Source organism: Antennarius striatus, chromosome 15 (genome assembly GCF_040054535.1).
Source record: "Antennarius striatus isolate MH-2024 chromosome 15, ASM4005453v1, whole genome shotgun sequence".
Lineage (NCBI taxonomy): Eukaryota > Metazoa > Chordata > Actinopteri > Lophiiformes > Antennariidae > Antennarius > Antennarius striatus.
Window position 1 is genome coordinate 15,796,402 of NC_090790.1, and position 12,576 is coordinate 15,808,977.

At 41.8% G+C, this 12,576-nt stretch overlaps 1 protein-coding gene across 1 annotated transcript; it reads right to left on the bottom strand.

The window, feature by feature from the left end:
- Positions 1–3,470: 3,470 nt before the first annotated feature.
- On the bottom strand, positions 3,471–7,440 carry nudcd3 (NudC domain containing 3). Its single transcript, XM_068335105.1, has 6 exons — positions 7,092–7,440; positions 6,398–6,711; positions 5,867–5,999; positions 5,639–5,782; positions 4,918–5,106; positions 3,471–3,736 (listed from the first exon to the last, which is right to left on the bottom strand). The coding sequence occupies exons 1-6, from the start codon at positions 7,287–7,289 to the stop codon at positions 3,626–3,628; spliced, it is 1,089 nt and encodes a 362-aa protein (XP_068191206.1). The 5' UTR covers positions 7,290–7,440; the 3' UTR covers positions 3,471–3,625.
- Between the last annotated feature and the right edge of the window lie 5,136 nt (positions 7,441–12,576).

Below are 12,576 nucleotides of genomic sequence, written 5' to 3' on the forward strand. Positions count from 1 at the left end.
TGGCATAGGGCGTGAGGCGGGGGACACTCCGGGCATGACGCCAGTGCACCGCTGATAAATATTTTTAAAAATATTTATTTAGAATATAAATATCTAAATAAAACACAAGACCTTTAGATCTTGGGCGATACAATTAAATCATTTTAATCCAGATTTAAGACCCTTTCTAATGTGTGAACCTGGATCAGATGGGACTCCTACTTCCATATAAAATGTGATGCAATGCTGAAATTCTCCAAAAGCATTTTATCTAATGTCTTGGGATTGCTTTTGTTTTTTCATCTTCAGATTTGGGATTGAATAAAAAGTACCTGGAACATTTTTGAATTCTTCAAGGTGTAATTTTCTATACAGTATTTAACACAAAATCCTTTTAAACTGATTGGGGTGGGCTCCGAATACGAACAATTACGATCACTGTATTAACATGATTAACTTATTTCTTAATTTTGGGGGTTTTTTTCTACTCCTGCTCTGCAGGACAACCCAAAAACTTAAGAATGGATTTGAAATAAATTTGTTGGAGGGATAGGATATATCATGGATTTGATTAATCATGCAGAGCGTGATTGATGAATCTACATGATCTTCTTTCTCATCTGAGAGATGAGTCAAGAGGAGCTGCATCTGTAGTGCTCCTACCAGCAGAGGGTACCAGGTTCCTTTGGAACAGAACTTCAAGACATGTTTCTGCCAAAACGCTCTAGATCAACCAATGAGCTTCAGAGAACTTGAGTCGTCCTGGTGCAACTCTGAGCGCTCACTTTTCAACAAAACAACTCATGACCGAATACTGTGGACAGTGTGTAGTTACATTCCTTCCTGTCTCAGTTTCTTCATGGAATTCAATGGAATGTTTTTGGAATTTTTTAAGTGTAGACCTCTATCTGAAGACAATTGTGTTGTCGCCAACAATTCAAAGATGTTTAGTTTTAATTTCTGACTAGATTACAAAAAGCCGCTTCTCAGAGCTTCAGTTTGAAAGTCTGTGCAAGACCTGGGTTTTAAATTCTGACTGAATGACATGTTCCCTCTACATTAGATCTCCCACTTTCAATATTGGTTGAACCATCACCTCACAGACCAGATTTTGGATTACCTAACCAATCAATGCCGCAAACAATCGTGTTTGGTTTTTTCCTCTTCAACCTCTACACTGCGGATTTCTGCTACAGCTCCCCCACCCGTCACCCGCAGAAGCTCTCTGACGATTCTGCAATCGTCAGCCTCATCACAGATGGGGACGACAAGGAATATGGAGATCTGACCCAGGACTTTCTGGACTGGTGCTAGCGGAACCACCTCCAGATCAACACAGGGAAAACCAAGGAGCTGGTGTTGGACTTCTGCAGACGAGCACTCTGCCTGGTGACACCGGTGAACTTCCAGGGAATGGACATTGAGGTGGCATCGTCCTATAAGTACCTGGGTGTTCACTTCAACAATAAACTGGACTGGACTAACAACACAAATGCTCTTTACAAAAACACCATGGTGGCCCTGGCTATTTTCCATGGGGTGGTCTGCTGGGGGAGCGGCATAACTGCGGCAGACAGGAGAAGACTGGTCAGGCTGATTAAAAAGGCACTGAGTCCAGGATGCCCCCTGGACTGAGTGGAGGTGGTGGGAGAGGGGGGGGGATGATGGCCAAAGCTGTCATCAATGATGAGGAACAACTCCCACCCCCTGCAGGGCACATTAAGGTCACTGGAGAGCTCCTTCAGCGGTAGGTTGCTTCACCCAAGATGTGTGAAGGAACGCTACCGCAGGTCTTTCCTTCATACAGTGGTCAGAATGTACAACCAGCGCTGCTCCAAGTTGACCACAAACAATCACTCACACAATCTGGACGACCAGTGTAGTTTGTAGTTGGTCATTTGTAGGTGTAGGTCGTAAATTGCTGTGGAGAACGTTATGTTGCCTGCACTATCATTCAGCATGGTGGGGGGTGAGTGATGGTCTGGGGAGGCATATCCCTGGAAGGATGCACAGACCTCTACAGGTTAAATATCGGCACCCGGGCTGCCATTAGGTATCGGGATGAAATCCTTGGACCCATTGTTAGAACCTATGCTGGTGCAGTGGGACCTGGGTTCCTCCTGGTCCACAACAATGCTCGATCTCATGTGGCTAGAGTATGCAGGCAGTTCCTGGAGGATGAAAGAATTGATACCATTGAGTGGCCCCCCTTTCACCTGACCTAAATTCAATAGAACACCTCCGGAACATTATGTTTAGGTCCAAGCGGCGCTACCAGATTGCTCCTCAGACTGTCCAGGAGCTCAGTGATGCCCTGGTCCAGTTCTGGGTGGAGATGGAGGTAAGATCTTACGCCCGAGCCCGACTTGGGGCCCGACCCGACCTGAAATTTGAGTCGGGTAGGGCTCAAAAAGTCAACAATTACTTTCGGTTCGGGTCGGGCTTTAACACCCTCGGACTCGGGCTTAAGACCTTAAGATCCAAGCCCGACCCAGCCTGAACTTTTTAAATAAATATATATTTATATATTATGTATCTCAAACGATCTATTGGTATTAAACTAAGGAATACCCTTGTAAAATAAATGTATGAGAAACATCCATCTACAATACCTGCTCAGTTCCCTCCGTGCGTCAGCTTTATTTTCTCATGTCACTTCACCTTTCCTATCGTATACGCACTGAAAGTAGAGGTAAGATCTTAAGCCCGAATCCAAGCCCGAAATTCGGGCCGGGTTGGGCTCAAAATGTCAATAATTAGGTTCGGGTCGTGCTTTAATACCCTCGGAGTGGGTTTGTGTCGGGCTGGATTTTTTAGGCCCGATCTTACCACCAGTGGAGACCCCCCACGACACTGTCCGTCATCTCATTAGGAGCATGCCCCGACATTGTCAGGCATGCATACAAGCATGTGGGGGCCACTCAAACTACGGAGATTCATTCTGAGTTGCTACAATGGCAGTCTGCTGCATCATTTTTTCACTTTCATTTTTGGGGTGTCTTTGATTTCCCCCCTCTATCAGGTGATCATTTTCATTCCGTCTTTTATCACACTGATATGGTAGCGATAACAGAGTGACATAAGAGTCGTGGCATGAAAAATTTCATCATGCATATAACTTGATGACGCTGTAAGATCAAGCAGTTAGGTCTTTACATTAAGATAAACAGTTCACAAGATAAAAAAAAACCATCATCACAGCAGCAGCACTCATCAACCAATGTTGAGGTTTTGTTTTAAGTCCATGGCTGATGGTCAGTTTAACATACTGCTGACCTAAATTCAGATTTTCGTTAATTTAATGTTATTTAATAAAACACTGTGCTGTGTGGGTCATTTTAAATTTCTTTTGCTACAAAAAGCTTTCTTTTCCTACCAAAACTGCACATTGTATGACCTATAACTGACTACGACGTTAGCCAATGCAATACTGCAGTTTGTTATTCAATGATCCATTAAACCTTTAAAAGAACTGGACTCATAGATGGAGGAATGTTGCAAGAAGACTCATTTTATTACAGTTGATAAAACATCTTGACAAAACAGTCCTAATACTCACACAATGGGAGTGAGGAACAAAACATCAATTCTCTTTTTTTTGCAGATGAACCAAATGTAGCACATGTATATCTGATTCATCTGCAGCTCAGAACTGCACCGCTCCAGGTGGGATATCAAACATGGAGGGATCGAACTGCTGACCTTTGAATGGTGAGCCTTCAGCGTCCCACCCCTTCTTCAGCATCTCATGAACCTTCTGTAGAGACAGAGATGAGAAACATGTGACTGACATGCTGACAGAAACCACAGTGACATCTAGAGGCGAAAGAAACTGCTGGAATCCATGACACAAAGCACAAACCCTCATGTGATAGTCCACTGGTGAGATTCATACATGTGTTCTTTATGTGTTCATAAAGTGTTCTAGTTTGTGTCTTTGATGCACAATTTTACGGAAATCACCGCGATGTTTTGATCTCGCGCGAGTTTGTCACAAGACTCACCTACGTGATTCTGCCTTATTAAAATCGACCAAACAGAAACACGACATCTGCTCGTTTTACACACTGCAGTGAGAGCGAGGAGTTAGTTAGACCCACCAGAGCAAGCATTAGCTGTTGCTTCTGTTGGGTTTCTCTGTCTGTTAAATTGCTTTGAAATGTCTGCTGATGTGATTAAGCGCCTTACAAATAAAAGTTGATTGTTTATCACCATGCCTCTGAAAAAGATGCAAAAATTGGAGAGAAACCAAGTGACAATAAGTGCTTTCTTGCATTAAAAACAATCGAAAGTTAATGAAGAAAAAGAGACAGATATTACTGACAGATTTTACTGAAATTTGTGCGGAGAAGGTTCTGTCAGCTTGATGCAGTGTCCACAGGAGAATACAGTATATGAATGAAAGGCAAAGAAAACTATTGAGTGAAAAGCAAATGTGAAAAAAAAACTGTATTACAACGTTTTTTCTAAAACTTTTTTTTGTTTTTTGTTTTAATGACTACCAGGCTTTAACATTTTGATAAAACTAATATAAAATGTTTGTATTTTTTTTGTTTTATTTAAACAGTTATATTATTAATAAAAACATTAAAGTAAACAGTTTGTTAAGCTTTTATATTGTACTATTAGGAAAACTCAGTCCTTGCGTGCGCTTCTACCTTATATTCTGTTATTACTTTTGGGACGCATAAATGTCATGTTGGGATGCCCAAATTTTTCTTGAGGCACGTCCCAGGGATGCACCACTTTCTTGAGGTAAAATGAACTCTGTATATGTGGTTGGTACATGTTGCTGAGGGTCATGGATAGGATTCAAACACACGATGCATAAAGGAGTCACACAGATTTAGATTCTATTTAAATGTATTTCAGTTTTGGTGCTGCTTTTCACCTCTGCTTGCTCATTTTAGCTGCATTATTATTTTGGTGGGTCCTCACCATTTCATGACTCTGCGCTTTGCCCTGCATCTTCTGGTGGTAGTCGAAGGTGAGCCTATCCAGAACAGAATGCTCTTCTTCATCGACCGTCTCCATGGAGCGCTCCCGGTTGATTTGGTTGATATCGATCTCCTTCTCTCCTTTCAGCAACGCGTTCCACCAAACCTCTGAGGCTTTACTGAGAGATAGCTGGAAGTCAGACACAGAAGAGTTAGAGACTCTCTGTGGGTTCACATCTTTAGTATTCTGGTGCATTAATAGAGCATTCCAGTCCCTTGCACCAGGTCTATGGTGCAAGTGTGATACAACTGCTGACATTATCTTCCATATGGTCAGGGCTAAGGGACGACTCAGTCTTTAGGAGTTCTGTAGTTTCATTAGTTGTTGTTACTTTAAACTGACTTCCACCAAAGTTATATTTCCATCTACTGATTAGACGATTCAGAGAGACGTGACTGCTGTCACATGTTTCTGAGTCACCCTCTAGTTTACAACCAGTCGGGAGTATCAGTGAGACATTTAAACTTCTAAGTCATGATAAGTCACATCAGTCATGCTTCAATGATTTGATGCATCGGGAGGGATTCTGTGTGCTTTTCAGTATAGTCGTGAAGTATTATGAGTGCTTTATAACACTTTCAGAACATGGAATAAATCATTATAGATGAGAATGTCTACTATATTCCTACATCTTGAATGGTGTGTGTGTGTGTGAACTCACAACCACGCAGCGTCCCGGCTCCAGACTCCAGACAGAGTTCTCCGTGTTGATCTTGTGAGTGAATTCTCCCTCCATCAGTGTTTTCTCTTCCGCTCCCTCCCTCACAAACACTTTAATGCTGCTGGGCTGCAGCTGAACGCTGACCTGAGGACATACAGTGGGAGCAAAGATGAGCTGGAGTAACGTTGTATTAATGGGATGTCAAGCAGTGGATCACGCCGCAGTTACCTGTCGGCCCTTAATGATTGTCTTTGGCACCAACACCCGGACCTCCAGGTCAGTGTAGTCCTGAGACCAGCTGTAATTTTCTCTCTGCGCCCCGTTGTAACTGTCGGGGTTGGACTGAAACTTCTCCTGACCCCTTAAACCCAAACACACAAAGTCATTATTTAACCAACGAGGTAATACCCTTGTAGCTAAAACACAATAAATGAATATTACACCCTAAAAATATTTCATGTCTGAAAACGGACTTTCAGATTTCCAGTCACAACAGAACAGACATTGATCCAAAACTGGAGGTGTAATTGCAACCGGGTATTAATCATTAGCTTTTTTCCCCCCTGGGCTGATATTAAATAGCATCACAGACAGATAACCTAGATTGAGAACCCACATTTGTATTTGCCACATTTCCATTTCTTTCTACTTCACAGTTCTGTTCTGATGTACTTTAAATGATAAAACCCATGTTCTTCTGACTTATCTACTGGCTATTGTTTTTATTCATACTGCAAAGAAATTCCTGACTGTTCTTACTCTGCCTCTGACGTCCCACAGGCTGCAGCTGCCTGGTCTTCCTGCGGTACTGGGACTGAAACCGGACCACTTCTGTTGCCGCTGTCAGACTCAGGCCTGGACGTTGCAGCAGCCAGAACTTCCTCCACCTTCACAGAGGAGCTGTCCTTCAGAGCTGCCTCCACGCTCGGCTCTTCAGACTCATGTTGAGGCTCAGCGACGACCTCCAGCTCCTGAGCCGCCGGAGGAGCACGTCGACCCTCCTCTCTCTTCTGTAGCTCACTCAGTTGCCTGTCTCTGTCGTGTTGGGCCAACTTCTCAAAAACCTTAAATGTCTAAGGAGGAATTAGAAAGATGGAACAGGTGAAACCAGGAATTTCACATTTATTTATTTTTAAAAGAAAAGACTCCTGCTGATTTGAAACTTTGAATCTTTGGTAATTGTTAGTTTTGATTGAAGACTTGAATTGAAACTCTTATTACTGATGGACTTAAGTTGTACTGTGACTGTTGTGATGACTATGACTGGAAAAAAATCTGACCATTTTCAGACAACTATTACATAAAAAACGAACATTCTTTGACAATTGAAAGACATAACCTGACATAAGCAGAAGAAAACTGATGAATGTTTATTGTCCCTTCTGATCGGCAGCACCACAAACAAATGAACAAGAATTTCACGAATGGAGAGAAATAAAGACACTGGCTTTACCTTATGCACCATCTTCTCCGCCACACCAGGGGGGAAGCCCATCCTGTCGGTGGGACTTGATAGCAGGCGATAAAAGTCCGTCTTGCGGTACAAAAACCCAAAATAGACCCGCAGAAAGTCCTGGATGTTTCCGACATGCTGTAGGATTCCTAAGAGCGCGTTGTCGTACATCTCTGTCATCTCCGGCGGCGACGCCATCAGTGGTTTCCGTCCTAATTTAACCTTTAAACTGTCTGAAATGAATTTTTGTACAGGTCCAAACGAATGAAAGGGTTAGGGTCTTTCATCTTTCAATCTTAATCTTTAAAAGCGGGGTTTCTGTCGGCGTACCTCTAAGCATGTAACACTCTGTTCCACCGAACTGATACTTCCGGTCTTTAATTTTAAAAAAATGCAGAGCCTGAAACAAATACTTAGACTTTTAATAAATAGGTTATACATCAGGTCAAACACACAGAAAATTAAAAAAATTAATTGATTTTATTTATGTTACTATAGCCATAAATTCCGATCACCAATTTCTTGAAACGTTATTCGTATTTTAAACATTAATGTTTCTGTATCCGGTTGGTCCATGCCAACAATCATACGGGTGAAACATGGTCTAATGAATAATGGTTCCAGGCTACAGGAACCTTAGGAGAGTTCACTTCCAGGAATACCTTATATTAAAAATGCGTTCTCTGAAAAAGCTGTTTGGGTAATTCGTAGTTGTGTAATAATTTACTGTATATACAATGAAGTGATCGTTTTTATGTCAACATAGTCACTACAATAAAATTTCAAATCAAATAGCTTCTCTCGGAATTCATCTCTTTTCTCTCTGAGTTTCTTTTGCCCTTATTGATTTACTCATTGTGCACAATGTGTGTGTGTGTGTGTGTGTGTGTGTGTGTGTGTGTGTGTTTATGTGCTTGTGTATATGTGTGTATGTATTTCAGCATTTGATTTCCTTTGCATTATTGGATGTGTGAATAATGTTGACTGAACTGCTGTCAGTTCTTGTCAGTTATTGTCATGAAAAATATAAAATCATTACAAAACCAGAACTATTTCAGCACAGGCAACAAACTGCTGACAAACACAACAGTTATCAGTTACATGTCAATATTTCCCCTGGAACTTTCTAGATTTTAGTGTAATTATAATTTTAAAAAAAGACTTTTAAACTCCTGAACACACTTGCTTTGATGCTTTGATCTGGACATACAGTGATGTCACAATGACTTCGACTAACAGTCATTGAGACACAAACCTACTGTTATCACTTTCACTCTGATAATGAACAAGAGAAGACACAACTCTGTCATTGAGGACCACCAACAATCTAGGATGGACTCTGCTGTACAGACTAAGGAGTTGGACACTGGAAGCTGTCTCAGCTCCAAACAGGGTCAGTACCAGGTGCGGTACATTCTGGGACAGGGAGCTTTTGGGAAAGTTGCCGCATGCTTGAGACTGAGTGATCAGAAGAAAGTTGCCATCAAAGTGATGAAGAACCTGGATGATTTTGAAGAAGAGGTATCTGATAAAGTGCAAGCAATGTAATTCCTTTTTCTAAGCCCACTGTTAATGCTAAACTAACACATTATTAATCCCAAGGTGAATTCCTTGAAGAAACTGAGCGCGCTCGATCCAAACACGAGCAACATTGTCACCTGGTACGATTCATTTACTGACGGGATACACCATTGCCTGGTTTTTGAGCAGCTTCATTTCAGTCTTCGTGACTTTGTGAAGCACAGGTCACCCAAACATGTCCTCCTGAAGGAGATTCGACCGATTGTCCAGCAGGTATGTACTCTTTTCTCTCTCTGCTCTTATATATGCAATAAATGATTTCTTGTCATGTAGCAATAAAGTAATGACTTTTATTTTGAAATACTTCCAGCTTGCCATAGCTCTCCATTACTTGAAGTCTATTAAAATGACACATGCAGACCTAAAGCCGGACAATGTGATGCTGGTCAATCACACAAACAGACCCTACAGAGTCAAACTCATTGACTTTGGCTTGGCCACTCATGCATCACGTGCCATATTGTGCTCATACCTCCAGACACGTCCATACAGGTGAGAAATTGGTGACACAACTGATCTGTTGGAGATGTTTCACTGGCTGAGAAAATGGTGAAACAGAGAAGATAAACATTCTCTTTTACAAATTCACAGCCTCTGCCAGTAAATTTATGGCAGTAGTAGCAGTGATAATACACAAAAGAGTGAAAAATATAGTCACCTAACCTATTTGTACTGTATGTCTTTTTCAGGTCTCCTGAAATTCTCTTGGGACTTCCGTTCACAGAGGCCATAGATATGTGGTCTCTGGGATGCTTGACTGCAGAATTGTACCTCGGCTCTTCTTTGTACCCTGGCAACAACGAGTATGATATGGTAAGTACTGCTCAAACTTAACATTTCCTCGTCAAAATTTGTTTTCATGTTTTACTAAATGAACCACTTTCTGATCTGAAGTGTTTATACAGTGTTTGTGGGTGACATTTGTTAGTAACTCTTCAGCACTACTCCATATTTTACAGAAATGTGTAAAATTGCAATGTGGTGTTTTCTTTTTTTTTTCAGATAAGGTACATCACGGACATGCAGGGAAAACCACGGGACTCTCTGCTCAGAAAGGGCCGTAAAACAACTAGCTTTTTCAACAGATTTCACAAGTCCAGGTTCACTTTCTGGAAGCTCAAGGTATGTGTGTTCAGCTCTGTGAAATTTAAATGTTTTGTTCCCTGTAAAATATTTGGTTTGTCTGCTAATATACACAATTTTACTTTACTCTGAATTTATGTTCACAACAATATTGTCCATTCAGTCCCCTCAGCAGTTTGCAAGTGAGACAGAGACTCTGCTATCCCCAAGAAGAAGGGTATTAAATTCTTTGGACGACCTCCTTCATGTAAGTCATTTTTTCAATCATTCAGATGACAATAAATGTGCCACTGTCTGAAGCACCACATTCAATCTACAATCACTACAACTACGTTTTTATTGTTCGTAATCCTGCTAGTTGATCAAAGCACCATTGATCATTGTTTGTTATGTTCCAGATTCGTAACATCAATGAGGCGTGTGCTGCAGATGGTGTTGCACAAACGAAAGATGTGTTCATGTTTGTGACTATGCTGAAGGAAATGCTTAGCATCGATGCTGCCACAAGGATTACACCCAGACAGCTGTTGCAACATGACTTTATTACCATGAACCACATAGTCAGCCTTTACACAAAAAGCTCCCAGTAAGTTAACAATTTATGTTCACAAAGCCATTTCAAGTGTTACTAATCTCCATTGATGTCCAAATGGCACGTCTGTTGTGAAGAATTAAGCTAATATACCTAATATAACCCTTCAAAGTGGTTTATTATTTTGCTTTTTTAACACATATTTTGTAAGCACACAGAGGCCATAAATTCTGTTGATGCAAGGATTCCTTGTATTTCAGCACCAGGTCTTGTTTTGACATCATGAGGGTCTGTCAGAAGAACCTCAAGCCTGACAGTGGGAAACATGAGCAGAACACTCGTGGGACCAACCACTCTTTACATCGTCCTCTTACTTATTCACCTAAAACTCCAGCAGGTCCACCTCCTCCACTTCCTGTGGAGCCTGACCTGAAACAAACCATCAGGCCACGTCCCTGTACTCAGACCCAGACCACTAGTGAGGTCAATTCAGGGAGGAAAAGGAGGCTTGATAATGAAGATGGTGGCATAGATGCAAGCCCGCCTTCCTGCAAAAGGATATCTTATGGTGAATTCACCTACAAGTCATTGTCACAAACTTTACAGAGAATATGTGAAAATGTAATTTATGATTTAATGTCATACTTCATTTCGTTTCATGATTTACTTATGGAATCATTTGACCTTTTTTTGTCTAAAAACAGTCACAAAGCCGAACATTCTCCAGATCCAGCTGAGTTCATAAACCCTGGCTGATATGACGGGACCAACCAGATAAAGAGGAGGAAGGTCTGTAGGGCAGTCCACCTCAGGCAGGTGGAGCCAGACCTAAAGTCATCTCACTCCAGGTGGAGAAGACACACCATGACAAAGACGATGATGTCAAGAGTTCTGGACACAAACAAGCAGCAAAATCTTCCATGAAGAAGCTGTTTGTGGGACTTCTTAGTTGTTTTATAACTAACTATATATATAAAGAAATAAAAACCTGAAAACTTTTGACCTTTGTCATTTTTTTATATCAATATAGTCGCAAAAACAAAATGTCAAATCAATTGGCTTCTCCTGTAATTCATTAATTTTCTCTCTGAATTTTTTATACGCTTATTTATGTACACATTGTGCATATATACATAAACTGTATATATGTATGTATGTACATATAGGCAGAAGTGAGCGCCTGTGAGCAGCAGTATGGTTTCATGCCAAAAAAGAGTACTACAGATGCAGTATTTGCTTTGAGGATGTTGATAGAGAAGTACAGAGAAGTCCAGAGGGAGCTGCATTGTGTTTTTGTAGATGTGGAGAAAGCTGATGACAGGGTGTCCAGAGAGGAACTGTGGTATTGTATGAGGAAGTCTGGAGTGGCAGAGAAGTATGTTAGAGCGGTGCAGGACATGTATGAGGACTGTAAGACAGTGGTGAGGTGTGCTGTAGGTGTGACAGAGGAGTTCAAGGTGGAGGTGGGACTGCATCAGGGATCAGCTCTGAGCCCCTTCTTGTTCGCTATGGTGATGGACAGGCTGACAGACGAGGTTAGACAGGAATCTCCATGGACTATGATGTTTGCAGATGACATTGTGATCTGCAGTGAGAGCAGGGAACAGGTGGAGGAGAAGCTAGAGAGGTGGAGGTTTGTCCTGGAAAGGAGAGGAATGAAGGTTAGCCGCAGTAAGACAGAGTATATGTGTGTGAATGAGAGGGACTCAAGTGGAAGAGTGAGGTTAGAGGGAGAAGAGATCAAGAAGGTGGAGGATTTTAAGTACTTAGGGTCAACAGTCCAGAGCAATGGAGAGTGTGGAAAAGAGGTGAAGAAGCGTGTACAGGCAGGATGGAACAGATGGAGGAAAGTGTCAGGTGTGATGTGTGATAGAAGAGTTTCAGCTAAAATGAAAGGAAAGGTGTACAGAACTGTGGTGAGACCAGCGATGTTGTTTGGTCTAGAGACAGGGTCACTGAGGAAAAGACAGGAGACAGAGCTGGAGGTAGCAGAGATGAAGATGCTGAGGTTCTCTCTGGGAGAGACCAGGAAGGATAGGATCAGGAATGAGTACATCAGAGGGACAGCACATGTTAGAGGTTTTGGAGATAAAGTCAGAGAGGCCAGACTGAGACGGTTTGGACATGTCCAGAGGAGAGATAGTGAATATATTGGTAGAAGGACGCTGAGTTTTGAACTGCCAGGCAGGAGGCCTAGAGGAAGACCAAAGAGGAGGTTTATGGATGTAGTGAAAGAGGACATGAAGGTAGTTGGTGTGAGAGGAGAGGATGCAGAAGACAGGGTTAGAT